Source organism: Leptopilina heterotoma, unplaced genomic scaffold (assembly GCF_015476425.1).
Source record: "Leptopilina heterotoma isolate Lh14 unplaced genomic scaffold, ASM1547642v1 Lhet_113, whole genome shotgun sequence".
Lineage (NCBI taxonomy): Eukaryota > Metazoa > Arthropoda > Insecta > Hymenoptera > Figitidae > Leptopilina > Leptopilina heterotoma.
In genome coordinates this window covers 1,729,584-1,748,003 of record NW_025110832.1, presented here as the reverse complement: position 1 = coordinate 1,748,003, position 18,420 = coordinate 1,729,584, and the positions used below count along the sequence as shown (strand labels likewise).

General features: G+C 27.8%; 2 protein-coding genes across 3 annotated transcripts; both read right to left on the bottom strand.

The window, feature by feature from the left end:
- Positions 1 to 589: 589 nt before the first annotated feature.
- Positions 590 to 10,701, bottom strand: LOC122505309. The gene is made up of 2 exons (XM_043616824.1): positions 10,242 to 10,701; positions 590 to 3,445 (listed from the first exon to the last, which is right to left on the bottom strand). The coding sequence occupies exon 2, from the start codon at positions 3,404 to 3,406 to the stop codon at positions 1,709 to 1,711; it is 1,698 nt and encodes a 565-aa protein (XP_043472759.1). The 5' UTR covers positions 3,407 to 3,445; positions 10,242 to 10,701; the 3' UTR covers positions 590 to 1,708.
- Positions 10,702 to 10,924: 223 nt separating this feature from the next.
- LOC122505248 (putative ankyrin repeat protein RF_0381) lies at positions 10,925 to 18,346 on the bottom strand. Of its 2 annotated transcripts, none has more exons than XM_043616757.1 (2): positions 18,129 to 18,346; positions 10,925 to 13,784 (listed from the first exon to the last, which is right to left on the bottom strand). In XM_043616757.1, the coding sequence occupies exon 2, from the start codon at positions 13,686 to 13,688 to the stop codon at positions 11,394 to 11,396; it is 2,295 nt and encodes a 764-aa protein (XP_043472692.1). In that variant the 5' UTR covers positions 13,689 to 13,784; positions 18,129 to 18,346; the 3' UTR covers positions 10,925 to 11,393. The 2 variants fall into 2 exon arrangements, with proteins under 2 accessions (XP_043472692.1, XP_043472683.1); XM_043616748.1 differs by lacking the exon at positions 10,925 to 13,784 and adding an exon at positions 14,289 to 17,100.
- Positions 18,347 to 18,420: the final 74 nt, after the last annotated feature.

Below are 18,420 nucleotides of genomic sequence, written 5' to 3'. Positions count from 1 at the left end.
TCTTGGTTCTAAATATAAAAATGAAATACAAAAACATTATAAGGAGTGATTGAATTTTTAATTCAAAACAGTGGTACAAATTAAATAAGATAATCATTCTTTTAATCGAAGTAGAACTAATTGTATTCATTACAATACATCACATTTTTTTAACAATATTTTTCAACTATATAGTCGCACTGAAACAGTAATTGAATTTCAAATTCAAAAAAATATAAAAACTAGACGATTCCTTTTAAAGAAATAAAAATAGAGGCATAAGGGCATATCTCTAGAACCTTTAACTTTTCAATGAGAAAAAATTTGTTAATTTTTTATTGAGCACAGTATTGAAACTCTGTCTACATAAACTTTAAGAAATAAGCTTTCAAAATATCCAAGTGGACAGATAAAATGATTCGTCTTCAAAAAGTTATAAACTATTTAAAATTGCGAATTATTTTTAACGTGCAACAAAAAAATATTTAACAGGTGTTTGTTTTTTAGAATCGAAAACAGTTGAAAGTAATTAACTGAGGGGTTATAATTTATAATATAATAATTATATTATTATATAATATATTACTTTTGTATTTATTATATTATTACTAGTCATTAACATTACTTTTCTTTTATTTTTTGTTTGAATTACTAAAAAATTAAAATGGTTTTTATTTTAAAAATAGATTTTAATTAAACTGAATTGTAAAAATATGAAATTATAATGTATAAAGTTTACCTTGCAATTTCCAGATACATTTTATTTAAATTTAACACTCATAAACTTTCCAATTTCTATTCATTTTTTTCTATTTTTCTTTTTTCTTATATATCCTATTTTTTTCGATCATTTATTCTGTCTAAAAAATCAAAATATAAACATTGAAACTTAACCTTCAGTTTTATTTATTAACAGTTTCTATAAAAAAGTGAGAATCGACAACTTCATACTTAACAATTTCTTTTCTAAAAACTTTTGGTTGATTACGGTCGACCGTAATTGACAAATATTTTTACATTATCTTTGCAATAAAGTATTTTTTCTTGAAGCACATTCACTGGATGTTAAATGGCACATGCGAAAATATTTACAAGTACTTTTAAAATACTTTTATTTGATTTTCGTGGAGTATCACTCGAATTACGGTCGTTTTCAAATTTTGTACGCGCGTGTTTTCTGTTATTTAAATTACAACAGTTTTTTGAAGACACGAGGCACATCAATTTACTATGTCTCAAAATAATTCTAATAATTTGAACTTTTATTTCCCGTAAGTCATTTTGATGTGCCATTTGTCTTATTAATGAAAAATGATAAATATCTCGATTACGATCAAAAAGGTTAAAAGTGAGGGACAACGTTTGAAAGCTTATAACTTTTTTCAAAATTAACAAATTTTTAATTTTCATACGGAAAAGTGTTCACTGTTTAATTAACTTTAAAAAGATGCGTCTTAGAATTAGTAACTCTTATTCATTACAAAGTTTTATCGTTTAACCCATCCGAGAGTATGGTTAGGGACAAGTAGATATTGTAAAAAATCGGGCACTCAGATTGGAATAATTATTGATATATTTAATAAATTAATGTAAAACCTTTTGGAACTGATTCATCTTATCAAGCTTTAATATTTCCAACAAAAATAAAGTAAAAAGTTATTGAAATTATCGAAATATATGCGAGGGACATGAAAGTTAAAGGTTCCAGAGATATGCCCATAAATATGGACTAAACGTTGTTGTTTTCACACAATGAATCTGTGTCTTCAAGTTCAGTGTCTCTAGCGTCTGTAGTATCAACAATATTGCGTAATATTTTGTTTATTAACGTGTTCTTTTTACTTAAATCAATAGAAACTTGGTCGAGTTTTGTTTGCAGTTTCGTTACCTCATTAACTGATAAATTTAATTGTTGTCGTAAGCCTTCGTTTTCGTTTTTAAGGTACGAAATGTGTTCGATTAGATACGATGGAGAAGAATTAACTTTAACGTCCTTTTTTTCAATTTTTTCTTCTTCGACATTTGGTTCAAAATATTCCTTATTGATAGATTTTGAACTATTTTTACAATTTTCAGTTTTTGATTTTTCATTCTTCTCTCCTTCCTCCTCTTCTTCGGGTTCGAAAATAGCTATTGCATAACGTTTCGATGTCGATGGAGTAGGTGTATTGGTTTTCTTGTTGATTTCGCCAGTTGTCGAACAAACAGATTTTTGTAGTTTTTTGTCTCCCTTTGATTGTAAAATTATAAAATAATCTTCATTTTCAATTGAGGATAATGTAGCGAATGGTACTGCCAATTTCCCTCCAAAAATAAATCGAAACTTTGCTCTAGACGACGAGAGAAACTGTTGTGCTTTACAAAAATTGGAGTTTGAATCGAATTGCAGAATAATGGAACAATTTAATTCACTCCACTTATTAAATTCTTCAGATGCTGTTTTAATATTGATCTGAAGATAAAACAGTATGTCCGGTTCTTGATAATTTTCATCCAGCATGTAATCTTCGTAGGATTTTAGCGAAGCTTCAAGAATGAAGTTCCTTCCCTCTGAATGACAATTTTTACAAAGAGACGTCTTTAATCCAGATGGATCTGGAATTGTAGTCATGACAATTTTTAATTTCTTTATCCGTGGATAAAGGTGCAAGAGAAATTCCCAATAATTAACGGTTGCGCCTGAAATATCATAGGTAAGGTGATCGATGTGAATTGTCAATTCCTCTGGAATCGTGAGGTATATTTTTTGTAAAGCGTTATTAATTTTTGAAGCAAAGTCAATAAAATTAATGAGAAAAATTTTACGTAATTTCGACGGCATTCCGAATATGTTTGTTCCAGTTATTCCATACGTCATTGTAAGATAATCTATATCTACGATCTGATATTCCTCTCCAGTAAATGGAAAACTAGACAGAAATCCTAAATCAATTTTAAATTCCTCGGCCGTTGTTAATACTTTTAAATATGTATTCATTACTTTACAAAATTCATCATGAGTTTTATGATTTTTACAGACGAAACAAAAGCTCGCTACTGGACAATGTGGACAATTAATCAAATACTTTTGTTTTGTTTCGTGACAATTGAAACAGATTCGTGGAGAATAAAACATAAAATTCTCCAGTGGACTAAAATTTCTTTTCAGTTTCTTTATGATTTGCTTACGGATTTCTCTGTTTTTTGTAGTCAATTCGTGACTTTCGGTATCATCATATATACCAATAAGCTCGTGATGAATTCCCTTTATTTTCAACAATTCTTTTACTACTTTGCAAAAATCCTCGTGTGTTGATAGGTGTTGTTGTCGATGATCCTCTGAACAGTAGGAAATCATGTTGCATTCACATCTTTTTAAATTGTCCCTCGATTTGCAAATGTAGCATTCGTTCGGAAAGCATCTGGCACTCTTTGAATAAATAGGCATCTTTCGGGTTAAACAATAATCAACTGCGGTTTTCGAAATCTGAAAATAAATAACATCAGTAAATTTAAGAAGAAAAATTTTTGTTTTTATTTTGTAACCAAAGTTTTTTAGTAATTTACCCAAGTAGCACATAACATTACAGTGATTATATAGTAATATTAAAATGTCCCCAAAACAGATGTCATTTTTGAATTTTATGCCAAGAGAATATAAGGTATATAATATGTAAAAGAATCTTCAAAATAATCTTAGTTTATAATAATTAAATATAATGTTGAAATAAACAGAAGTAATTTTAAACATTAAAAAGAATGGTTCTCTGATTTTATACCTAAGTTATAAAAGGCGTGAGGACCTTTACCTTGGTTATACAATAAGAATAAGAAAGCCCGAACAAAGATTTATTGCTATGCAAAAAAAGGCGCAGGTCGGTGGCAGTCATAAAAGATGTGATGATTCTTGACAGTATTTTGAAGGATTCTATTATTTCTTTTTAATATTTTTAAACTGCAATTGTAAGAAATACTGCCCAAAAACACAAGAAATTCTGATTATTATTTTTCTGATATTTTGTCATTAATTTTTTTGTCAATAAATGTTTATCGTCAAATTTTCCTAAAAAAGTTAGCATAAAACTTTCCTGAACATTTAAATTAAATTTTCGACTTCTCTCTCTTATAAGCGAAAATGTAGCGTTAAACTATCCTGAAAATTTTAAAAAAAATTCACTATATAGATTTAAGGCAAAATTTTTTTTTAAATTTTTAGGAAAGTTACTTTGCAAGTAAATCTTTAATAAATTTTAAGGAAAGTTTCGGTGTTCTGTGGGAAAAATATATATTTAAAAAATTTAACTAATTTCAAAAGAATTTGAATTATTAAAATTTTCTTAAAATCTAAGTTCTTTCTAATTAAATGCATTTCAAAATTGAAATTTTCTAAAATTTCAAATTGTTACCTTTTGAAGTTCATCTATTTATGAAAATTGTTATAACGAAACTCTTTTAAAATTCGTAATTATTTTTGAAATATTTAAGTAAAATTATTTATTAAATAATTTATACCTAAGTAATAATTTTATTTGAAGTTATTTTCCAGTACTTTTAATAAAAATTTATAACTTTTTCTTGAATTCCCGGCGACCTATGGCAACCTTGGAAAAAATGTTTGTCAACTTGGCTGGAATAAAGTGGAATTTCGCAGTAATTGATACACTTACCCTATAGTTATTATTAAAGGTAATAATTTTAAATCAATGGAAAGTACAGAGTGATTTTTCTTTACAAAATAATGATTTTCATGAGAAAAAAAGAGTTTATATTTTTGTATATAAAAGTAAAAATATTTATTTATTCAATACATGAAATATTAGTATTAAATTTACATTTAGTGATAACTCAAAACAAGGAATTTTATTCGATGATAACTTGCGAAAAACTTGCATATTAAATAAAGTATTTGTTTATTCTTTTTTAAACTTAAGAAGTTCTTTTCTTCTTACGTGATGCTGAAGTCACAGTTCTTTGTATTTCATCTGAAGAATTGACAATATCGCGAGATATTTTGCTTATAACTTCGTTTTTCTTATTTAATTCATTGGAAATTTGTTCAAGTTTTCTTTCTAGGTTCGTTTTCTCCTCAATTGATGCATTTAACTGTTTTTGCAGTTCACTGTTCTCGTTTACAAGTTTAGAAAATTGTCTTCTTTCAATAATGTATTTTTTATGATCGGAATTTTCCAATTCGACTGTAATTGGTTTATTGACTCCTCCTTCCTCTTCTTCTTTTACTTCTTTCTCTTTCGGTTTAAGAATTAAAAAATAGTCATCATTTTTAAGCGAAGATAACATACCGAACGGTGTATTTAATTGTCCCTCATAAAATTGAAAATAATTTGGAAATAATTCCCGGTGGAAATGTTGCGCTTTGTAGAAATTAAATATCGACTCGAAACGAAATACAACGGGACAATTTAATGTTTCCCATCTATTTAATATTTTGGCAATATTTTCTACTTTGAAGTAAAAAAGAACATTGGTCACTTGACTGTTTAAACTTTCCTTTATTAGTAAATGATTTTTGATGGATAATGTTTTTCCTAAAGATTGGCATTCGTTACAAAGTTGACACCGTTCAAAATACACACCTTCCTCTATGAGGAAGCAATTGTCGTTTACCTTATCGTCTTTTACAATAATAATTTTTAACTGTTTTATCTGCGGATTGAGATGCAAGAGAAATTCCCAATAATTTTTCTTTGTGATTGCGTGCTGATAGGTGAGGGCATCGATGTGAATTATCAATTCTTCTGGAATTGTGTCGTCGTGTATTTTTTGTAAAGCACAATTAATTTTCGCAGCTACGTCCATAAAGTTAATGAGTTCCATTTTTAATAATCTCGATTTGAAACATCCTTTCTTCATGTTATCTACTTCATATGTGAGAGTAAGTGAATCTATAACTTGATTCACTTTTTCTTCTGTAATACACGAAAAAGTAGGAGAGAGAAATTCCAATTCAATATTTAATTCCTCGGCTGTATTCAAAATTTTTAAATATTGATTCATCACTTTACAATTCATACGATGAAGTTCATTTGGAAGATGATGTTCTTCGCAAAAACTTGCCACTGGACAATCAGGACAATTTGTTAGATTTTCTTGATTTGTTTTATAACAAACGAAGCATAATCGCGGACGATAAAACATTACATATTCCAATGGACTCATTCTTCCTCCTAATTTCTTTAATATTTCTGCACAGATTTCATTTCCTTTTCTTGCCCAATCGGACCCACGTAAATATGTAAGCTCTTCATAAAAATGTGACAATTTCTTTTTTATTAATAATTCTTTAATTACTTTGCAAAAATTTTCATGAATTGGCAAATGTTGTAATCGATGATCCTCGGAACAATAGCAAATCATGTTGCATTCACATCTTTTTAAATTGTCCCTCGATTTACAAATATAGCATTCATTTGGTAGAAATCTCTTCATTTTTGAAGAAGTCATATTTTTGAATTTCTTTTTTGTTTCTTCGCTTTAAACGATATTTGCGAAAACCTGTAAATAAAAATTTTTCTCATAACATATTTTTAGAGAAAAACGATTTATCATCGAAAATTATAATAAAGTTACTTAAAAAATAGTATATAGTGGGAAAAGGGAAAAATTTCTTCTAAACATAATTTCTTCTCCGTTCTTGACCATAAATAAATAAGAGAACATTTTACTTATAAAACTACAAATGAAATTTTTCATAACTATAAAACATGGAGATATCGATAACTCCGAGTCTTCAATAACTATCGGAGTTATCGTTTCTTTATGTTTTATAATAATTAATAATAATTAATGACCGAGTGATAAAATCATTATCAATTCAATTATTTTCAAGAATTTTAGACCAAAATTCTTCTTTAAATCGATTATTTTTTAATAATTTTCGAAAAAGTTCGTCGACAATTTTCAAATCCATTTCTTTACAATATTTAATTTTACTAAATTTCAAATATTTGTAAATTCTTTAATTAAATATATATTAGAAAATAAAAACTTCACATAAAATAAAAGAAATTCAATCAAACTTTCTCAAAATTCAATTATTTCTAAAAATTCACGCTATATTGATTAATAACAATATAGCGTGAATTTTTAGAAATAATTGAATTATATACTACTCAATTATATAAAATTTTAACTAAAATTCATTTCTAAAAAAATTTTTATTAAAAAATTCTACTAGAATTCAGTTATTTACATACAAAAAATAGAATTTATTTAATAATTGCTTATTTCTTAAAACTCAATTCTGATAAAGAATATCGTCAATAAATTTTGAAATAATTGAATTCTTTAGACGAATTTTAAATAAAATTTTTAAGAATAATTACATTTTTCGACGAATTCGATTAAAATTGTATATTAAAAATAATTGAAATTCTGCAATGAGTTTTATTATTAATGAAAGTAATTGAATTCCTAAAAAGAATTTCATTACAAAAATAATTGAATCCGCGTGAAAGTTTTATTATTTATGAAAATAATTGAATGATTGCGAAGAAATTTATAAAAAATATGTACAAATAATTGAATTCCTGTCAAATTTTTATTATTTTATAAAAATAATAATTAAAGGTTTGTGTAGAATTTTATTAAATTTTTTTTTAAACAATTAAATTCTTTTGCATAATTTTTTTAAAATAGTAAATATTGAAAATCATTGAATTGAGGAAAGTTTACAAAAATAATTTAAATTTTGCCAAGAATTTTATTATAATTTTTAAAAATAATTGAATTTTGGAGGAGAATTTAATTATTTCTAAAGATAATCAAAATTTTGACGATAATTTTAAAAGATTTTTGAACATAATTGAATTTCTGCGAAGAATTTTATTACTGTTGAAAATAATTGAATTTCTGCAATCATTTGTAATTTCTCTAAAATTCTCCAAATTATATCGTACAATTTACGGACTTTTCGTCTTTTCTCAATCAAATTACGGACTTTACGGACCTTTTTACGAAAATTTTTTAATTTTTAAAAAAATATTTGAGATTTCGTTAGAAAATTAGAATAAAAAATGAAAATTATGCAAATTTTTTAACAAAATTTTTAAATAATCATAGTTAAACATCGTAATTAACAAATAGAAATTATAGGAATTTTTTTCCTAAAGATATTTAAAATTTTCTAAAAAAGTGTTTTATTAATAAATTAATTTTGGAAATTGTTGTATAAAAATGATGCAAATTATTATTTTTTAAAAAAAAAGAACCAAATTTTGTTAAGCAAATTACGATAAAAATGGTAATTTTATAAAATTTTTTCTTCTTTTTCAAAGAGAAACTTATTATCCCAGCGAAAGGGTCTATTTTGTGAATCGAAGTTTTTGCCTTTTTATAATGTGAAGCAAAAAAATTTATAAAAGTTGTCATTGAAAAAAGATATAAATTAAAGTTTTTTTCTTTGTCTCTAAAAAAAAATTAGAGACGCCTGTTTATACCCGTTTTGAAAAGGTTCTAATCGTAATATTATCTAATTTAAAAGTTTCAATTGACAAAATGACCTTAATTTATTTAATCATAATTATAATGTTGAATAATTAGAATACCGTCCAATCCTAAAAAATAAAATATGAATTAAATTAAATTGTTAAATTTGTTATTTATCCTAATATTATTTTCTTGTTGTCATTAATTCAAATGCTGAATTTCTAAAAATGTAAGTTAATAAATTATTTATGTTATGAAAACTTAATTTTCTCCAACCTTTATTATTAACTCAAATTACTATAAAATATATATATTTTTTTATGTTTATAAAAACATTTACAGTATCACAAATATTTTCATAAAGTCTTGTGCTACTAAAAATAATTTTTTTCACAGATCGTTACAATCGTGGCTTTTTTACGGCCTGCCTCCACCCATATCGATAACTGTCGACTTGGTATACGTATACGACCTCTTTGAAAATTTATTGTTAAAGGAATAAGGTGCGTATCGAATCGGTCATTGCGTCCGAGAGTAGAGTCGTGCGGGCAGATAAAAGCCTCTTATTTTTTTTCTAAACTTCAACAATATGTCATTAAAGTTTAGAAGATTTTTCGGATATTTATTTAGATTTGAGTTTTAATTAATTTCAATTTTATTTGATAAAATGAAAATTTCTGAACAAGTTATTTAGTTCTTGACAAATTTTCAGTTAGATTTTTTAATAATGAACTTTCAAACACGTATATTAAACTGAAAACTTTTTGAATATAATCGAAATGCCTTAAAATAAAATTATGAACAAATGAATTTGAAAATTATTTTATGTAAACTTTTTTTTTGCAAATAATTTAATTCTCACAGAACATTCTCAAAAATGATTAAAAATACATAAATAATAATAAAAATAATTAATTTAAAAAAAAATTTTGCTTTAAATTCTAGAATATATTTGAATTGAAATCTTGAAAATAATTTTAAAGATGTTACAGAAGTAACAGTTATAATGAATAATGAATTAATTAATGAATTTCAATAATAGGTTTAAAATTTAAAACTCTTAAAACAGGAATTTCTCAATGAAATTAAGAAAAATAAAAAAATAAATAGAAAATTCATTCGCATTAGTCTATAACTTATAATTAATAATTTCTTCTTTACAGAATAAAATTCAATTAAAAAAAACTCTTCTCGCGAACGTCTTTTATTGGTGAAACGGTTTCAATTTTAAAATATCCCACACAGCACCGAAAATTTCCAAAAAAATTATTAACGATTTACTTGCAAACTTCAAAGTATTTACTTGCAAAGTTTAGTAAAAATTGTGTACAGATTTAAATGTTTCACTTCAAATACTGACAAGAAATCAACAAAAATTCTTGATTATATTTCTCTGACGTGACGATTCTTCATTATTTTTTTAAAATAAAGATACCCGCGAGCTTAGATATAAAATTAAATCAAGAAAATGCTAAAAGCTTCTATTGAATCCGCTAAAATGAAGATTACTATTTTAGGGTGTATAATAAAATTCTTATTTTGCGCTAATTGTTAAATTAATATTTATGAATTTTCGATTGGCACTCCTTGCAATTTTCAAGAAAAGACCAAATTTGAATAATGAGTACGATTACGGGTACCTACAGAACATATAATATAAAAAAGGACCGATCTATTATTTATAGTTCTTTATATCTGTTTCTGTAACCTTATCTTATTATTAATATTATTATCTTATTATTAAATTTTTTTTAAATTTATTTTTATATTCGGCTTTAATCCAAACAAGGAAAATTTGAAATCAAAAACTATATTAAGTTTACTAATATTTTACTTACAAGGCAAGGCTTCGATTAATCAGATCAATCCTTTTTGCATAAACACCTTATTGCAATGATGCCAATAATTAATATAAATCACTTTAATCACATAAAAGTATGTACGACTTCTTTGCTTAAAACTAATATGTTTCACTGAAGAAATAACTCTGCATTGTTTGCACTGTGAGCTGTACCTTGTATATGAAGTTAAAACCGAGAAGTTAAATAAAATCTTCTATTGGTTGGAACAGGTTTTGTGATGAGGGTGAAAGACGCGGCATTCAAAACCACAAAACAAAAAATTCATACACATATGAGTTTTTCTCAAAAAGGCATTTGAGTGAACAGTCACTGGGTAGAACGGATTTCGCAGAAAAGTCATCATTAAGTCGAAAAATTACGTTAACCCTTTCATGCCCCACCTACAAAAACCTCAATATACATATATTAGAAAATAAAAACTTCAAAATAATTTTAATTAAACTTTTTCAAAAACATTAATTCTACAGAATTGTTAACTAAAAATATGAAAAATTCAGATTTTCAAAGGTTTCAATATAAAACCTTTTCAAAATTCAATTATAATCCAAAAATTCATGCAATAATGCATTTAGAATTCAATTATTATCTAAAATTTTAACTGGAATTTATTTTTGAATCAATTTTTATTAGAAAATTCTGTACGAGAATTCAACAAACTTTTAGAGAAGATCACTTCTGTTAGTCCTTTTCTGAGACTTATTCATTTTGTAAAAAAATTTTTTTCTCGATTACATACTGTAAGACTCGTATTTTATTATAAAAAAAATTTTAAGTAATGCATATTTTTTTTACTATGAAAAAAATATTCTAAAAAAACCTCCAATTCAGAAACCTTTACACGAAATTTCTAATAAGCGTTTAATTTGTTAAAGTTGAATTAATTAATTAACGTGTCGACGTACAAAACATATTAACTGAAAGCTTAATTAACAATGTAATCCCAATATATATAACTTTAAACTTTATGATTAACGTAATAATATATTAATAATTATTATTAAAGATTAAATTACTTTCCAATACATTTATGGGAATAAATCTTTAAATTAAAATGTCTTTATCGTAGAAAGGAGACGCCTGACAAATTATTCATCAAAACTGATCCTTACGTTGTTTTAAAATTACATTTTATGAACAAGCTGCTGAAAATCTTCTCAAATCTAGAATTGACAGATATTTGAAAATATGATTGATTTCAGCTCTAGAAATTCGAATTCTATGACAGTTTTGAACCAACTTTAACATTAAATTAACACAGTCGTTGATGAAATTTCTTCTTCTTTCTGCTATTTTGACATTCACCTGCAAAAAATCAGCATACACCGGAAATTTTATATCAGAAGATTCGATTGCTTTAAAAAAATCATTGTTGCTCGTATACATTGAAACTTTATCAATTGATTTCGTTAATACATCATAGAATGTGAAGTTCAGATTTTTATTAACTTTCGTCCTTTGCATGACCCTTTTCTCGTTTAAACACTTCTCTCGCCAATCAATAAGATCAATTAATTCGAATTCTTTAAACTTAGTTAGATCACAATCTGTGTTCAACAATACTAAACGACATATTAATAATTTTAATAATTCTATTATATTCTCTTTCTCTACGTCATTGTCGTCATCTTCATCATAATCATCAATAATTTCCCAAATTTTATCTAAAAGATTATCAAAGTTTTTCGAGTAACTAATTAAGAGCAATTGGCACTTGTTATTTTTATTCCAAGTGTTTATTTCTATATCAAAACATGATTTCGAATCATTATATTCCATCATAAGTTGTAACAACTCTGGTGGATGAGATGAACCACTTTCTTCAAGTAAAAATGTATCAGAAATATCTTTAACTTCCTCTTCACTTAGATAATTAAATATGCATCTAACAATTTCAGGACGAAATACAGAATCACTTACAGCAGATATTAGTCTCTCTGACTTTGGTTTTGAATTATTGATACTTGATAAAACTCTCATTTTAACTGCATAGTGAAATAAATTTTCAATAGCTTCAGATTTTAAATATCGAATTAAAATCTTCGTTATTTTGACCAAACTTTCAAATGCTAAAACAGAAGCAGGTACAGGATCACAAAATGGAGAAAATATCTCTATGGCTATTTTTAAGGGTGATTCACTGCATTGGGAGGTTATAGAGGGATCAGCACCTTTTTTTAGAAGAAACTTAACTACAGCTGGCTGCGCTGAAATTGCTGCGAAATGTAATGGAGTGAGACGAAAATCAGTTTTCGAATTAACATCAGCTCCAGCTTTCAAAAGCAGTTTCACTAGTCTTGGATGTTCAAATGTTGCTGCAAGATGAAGAGGACTTATAAAATTAAACAGACTGTCAGCAGGATAACCAGCGTTTAGAAGAATTTTTAATATTTCTTCATTGCCTCTTTCAACAGCAATGTAAACGGCTAATTTTCTGGCGAAAGTGTCCGATTCATATTCGTTTGATGGTTCATTCACAATTGCCTTAACAGTCTGCACTTGGCCCATTCGAATAGAGAAGTGAAGCTGTTTCTCTTTAAAATACGTTTTTGCATGAATTTTCGATAGATTTTGTAAAAAATATTCCCACATTTCATGGCGACCCATATAAATCATACTATTAAAAATACGATTTACTTCTTTACTCTTCATACCAATATCGACTAAATATTTAAAAATAACGAACTTGCCATCTGAAACACTTGAATTCAATAGACGAACTTTATCATTATTAATTGTTGCACTACTTTTCAAGCCATTCGTCATGAGATATTTTAGAATTTCCAAATGACCAGACGATACAGCTCGGTAAAGAGAAGAACCATATTTAGTTGGAATGTCGACTGTGTTACACCCGTTCTTCATGAGCAGTTTTACCATTTCAAAATCTCCTCTCCCAGCTGCGTTACGAAGAGGTTCCATATTTGTCAAATCGTCATCACTTAAAACAGCTCCATGTTTAAAAAGAACTTTTGCTACCTGAACGTTTCCATTCGCCAATGCAGCATCAAGTGGCGTTTTTCCCTTACTATCTTTCACCCCAATAGAAGCGTCATTGTCTATAAGTTTTCTTGCGAATTCAGGGCGATTATACAAAGCTGCATAATGAAGTGGTCGTTCATCCTTGAGATTTCTTGCATTCAAGTTACTATCTTCGAAAAAAAGATTAAATGCCTCAGGCTGATTTTCCCTTATCGCCAGATGCAGTGGTGTATTCCCTCTTCCGTCTCGCTTAGTGGTGAACAGTTTTGCTATTTCCGTATGTCCTCTTGCAGCCGCCACATGCAGCAATGTCCGTCCACGAATTGTTTCCGTTGCCGAATATTTATCTCGCAGAGAATGAACAAGGTCCAATTCTCCATTGTGGACTGCAAGAAACAGTTCATTATAATCAGTAGTATCGTTGTAATCATTCGCAAGATCCATGGCAACGAATGAAAGAATTACTTCCGGATGTACTTTACTTCAGCTTTCAAAGTAGTCTACAACTTCGAATAGAAAACACTGATCCAATTAAACATTCTGCAACAAAAATGAGAGAATTTGTATCACTAATTTAAATAGATTTTTATTATTCTTGTAAATACTCTACATGCGTTTATATATCACTCATATAGAAAATTAATGAATTTTCTTAATCTATATTCCTGTTATTTTTCCTCAATAATGAAAAATTTACTTTGGATGAACAAAAGAAGATAAAAAAAATTGGATGATCAAACTTATAAATATTATTAAATAATTGAGGTTGCTTACAATTCCCCAACTTCCCTACTCAAAATATTTAAATTTTAAGTGTTATTTTTTTAAGATTTTCTTTTTAAGAACCATGAAAACTTAGAATTAGAATGTTTCAATGATTCCAAATTTGAGGAAAAAATTTTTGCTATTTTTGAACCCATCACACAAAATGAAACGCTTTAAAAAATATATATAAATTTTAAAGCACACCCAATATTAGAGGATTATTGGAAGGTAATTACTGGAAATGAATTTACTGAAAGAAAGAACAATTTTAAGGTTTCAAATATTTTATAAGAATTATTATTATTTATAGATTCTGACAAGTGTATAAGAATAATGACCTCACTGAGGGTTTACAAATAAAAAAAAATAATTATTTCTTCAATGTCATATTATTTAAATATTTTAATGAAAACTTTTTATAAGCGTTTGATTTGCTAATCATAATGTGCCGATGTGCATAACATTGTTTTAAGGCTCAAAGCTTAGTTAACGGTTTAATCGCAATATATCCATAAATTTAAACTTTATAATTAATAATAGTAATAATTATAATTAAAGATTAAATTACTTTTTAATACATTAATGGAAACGAATCTTTAAATAAAAGTTTCATATTCACAGATGGAAAATGCATAACAAATTATAAAAAAAAATATTTTCGTTAATTATGTATTAAAATCACATTTTAGGAACAAGCTGCTGAAAATCTTTGCAAATCTATAATTGTCAGATACTGAAAAATATGACAGGTATAAAAATTAGATATTTGAATTTTGTAACATTTTTTAACCACGCGATACAATAATCTAGAGCACTCGTTGATAAAATTTCTTCTTTTTTCTGACATTTCGACATTTTCCTTCAAAAAATCAGCGTATACCGGAAATTTCACGTGACAAGATTTAATTGCTTTAAGATAATCTTTGTTGCCTGCATACATTAGAAGATCATTAGCTGATTTCGTTGAAACATCATAGAATGTGACGTTCAGATTTTTACTAACTTTTGTTCTTTGCATGACCCTTTTCTCCTTTACACACTTCTCTCGCCAATCATTAAAATTATTCTTTAAACAAAATGCAATCAAGGGTGGATAACAATTATTAGTCAACAAAACTAAACGCGCTACTATTAATTTTATAAAATCTGGTTTTCCCTCCATGTCAGCCTTTTCGTATTGACCTTCCTTCATATGCCAGATAATTTCATCTGCAGTATTTAAAAGATTATGAATATTTCTAGAATAACCAGTTAGGAGCAATTGGCACTTGTAATTGTTCTCCTGATCCCTCACTCTCATGTCAATACATGAGGTGCAATCATTATATTCCATCAGAAGGCGTAACAATTCTGGTGTATGTCCTATTGGAAACGGATCATCTAAAGCTGCGTCAGAAGAACTTATAACTAATTGATCACTTAGATAATTAAATAGGCACCTAACGATTCCTGGACGAAATTCAGAATCATCTTCGTCCGTTGTCAGTTCATTTGACTCTGTATTTGAATTATTGATTCTTTGAACTCTTATTCCAACTGCTTTTGGAACTAAGCTTTTAATCTCTTCAGGTTCTGAATACCGAATTAGCGACTCCGTCACTTTTACCAAACCCTCAAACACTAATGGAGAAGTAGGTCTGCAAGAAAACGAGGGTGAATGTAACTTCAAAGCCATTTCTAATGGTGCTCCGCTGAACGTCCAGGCTATGGAGGGATCAGCACCATTTTCAAGGAGGCATTTGACTGCTGCTGGTTGCCCTGCACAAGCTGCGAAGTGCAATGGCGTGAGGCCTTTCTCAGTTTGCAGATTAACATCAGCTCCAGCTTCCAAGAGCAGTTTCACTAATTTCGTGTCCTCGACTGTAGCTGCAATGTGCAGAGGACTTCCAATGCTAAACACACTATCAATAGGATAAGAGGAGTTTAAAAGAACTTCTAATATTTTAGCGTTGCCACTTTCAGCAGCAATGTAAACGGCCAATTTCTTGTCGAAACGGCTCAATTTATATTCATTTGAAGCTTCGTTTACGATTGCTTTAACAGTTTCCACTTGGCCCATTCGAATTGAAAAATGAAGCTGCTTCTCTTTAAAAAAGGTGTTTGCATTAATCTTTGAGAAACATGTCAATATATATCGCCATATATCATGGAAATGCCAAATAATTGGTCTGTAAAATATGACATCTGCCTCTTCCGTCTTAAAACCAAGATCGACTAAACATTTTAAAGTATTTACACAACCACCTCCAATTCTAGTAATTATGTTAAATAAGCGTAAGTCATCCTTATTGACTGTTGAACTATTTTTTATCCCATTTTCTATGAGAAATTTCAGAATGTCCAAACGACGAGACGATATTGCAAGATTGAGAGAAGATTTAGAAAAAATGCCATCGTCATTTGGAATATCGACTTTGTTGCATCCGTTCGCCATGAGCAACTTTATCATTTCAAAATTTTCTTTCCTAACTGCGTCACGAAGAGGCCTCATATATGTCAAATGGCTGTCACTTAAAACCGCACCATGTTTAAAAAGAATTTCAGCCATTTGAACGTTTTCTTCCGATAATGCAACATCAAGTGGCGTTTTTCTACAATGATCTTTTACGTTAATAATGGCGCCATTATCTATCAGTGCCTTTGCGAATTCAGGGCGATTATAGATGGCTGCATAGTGAAGTGGATTTTGGTGAAAGGAATTTTTTGCGTTTAGGTTACTTTCCTCCAGAAGAAGATTGAATACCTCAGGTTGATTTTCCCTTATCGCCAAATGCAGTGGTGTATTCCCTCTTCCATCTCGGTTAGTGATGAACAGTTTTACTATCTCTAAATGTCCTCTTGCAGCCGCCACATGTAACAATTTCCTGCCACGAAGTGTTTCCGTCGCCGAATATTTCTCGAGCAGAGAATGGACAAGATTCAATTCTCCATTGTGGACTGCGAGAAACAATTCATCGTAACCAGAAGTGTCATTGTAATCATTCGTACGATCCATTGTAACAAACAAAAGGTTTAGATTCGTAGGTAGTTTACTGTCACTTTGGCGGTGATTTGCAATCTCAAAAAGGAAGCATTGCTCCACTTACATATTCTATAACAAAAATGAGAAAATGTGTATCACTTTTAAATGCACGTGCGCATAAGCTCCCTTTAGCATTTCTTTTTTATGTTGTTTGCACATTTAAAACATAATTGTTATTATTATTACTAATTTCGGAATGCCTTATTAAATGAATATTTGTAAATAAATTTCCAGGTGAGATTTATATATTTCGATGTGGCGAATAATTATTTGGATGGAGTAATTAAATTTTTTAGTTTTTTGAAAGAAATTAATTTATTGAAGCAGGACCTGGTTATGTCTTCAAAAAGAATAAAATGAAAAAAAAATTTTTTTGAGAAAAATGTAGAAGGAATAAAAAGAAAAAGTTGAAGAAAAAATGTAAGTCAATACAAAATGAAAAGAAGGCTCGAATTTCATAGAAATGATTTGGAAATGATTATAAAACGCAGTGAATCATAAAAATAAAAAGTTGCAAATAAAGGTTAAATTTACATAAATAAGATATATTTTTTTTCTTATAGCGAAATTAAATTGTCCGGAGCATTATCTTTTGACAGAACAAATTTAAAAGTCAAAGGATTCGCCGACTTGGAAAAATACACGCCTCAGCACCAGAAAGTTTTTGTCTCTAATTTTTAAATTATTTATGATTTTCGGTAGACATATATGAGTACATTTTTACCTCCTGCAATAACAATACAATTCGAGAAAATTCATTTTTTGACCTGGGCAGTTGAGGAGTGTTGCTCCATATACCGATAAAAATCCATTTATTTATCACTCTGTTCGATTAGGAATAACTTCTTTTCCTCAGATAACATTTGTGCAAAAAATTTCGAACTTTGTTGTTCCTTTTTATATTAAAAAAATCAGGTTGTACATATATTATAATTTAAGTTAATCCATAAAATAATTACTTATATTCTCACATTCACTCAAAATTTGTAGCGTGTAAAAATGTCAACAACAAAAAATATATAATGTGTCAAACTTTAGTGATATTATTAACTTTACTTATTGTCGTTTAAATATTAGTTTCTATTAAAAATACTAACCATGATTAATGCCATATCAACATATATTTACTTTTGTAAACTCGACGATTTTCTGTGACGAAACAAACATTAAATTAACGATGGCAGATTACAATGTGTCGATTACAGAAACCAAGACTTTTTAACTTGTACTTATTCTATATAAGTATTTATTTACAATTTATAGAATTTGATTTGTGAATAAAAAGCTGTCAGATGAAAAGGATGAAAACGTTGAAAACATTTATAACCATAAAAGTATTAAACCCAATAGAATGGAAACTTCAGCTGTAGGAAGAAAGCGTCAAAATAA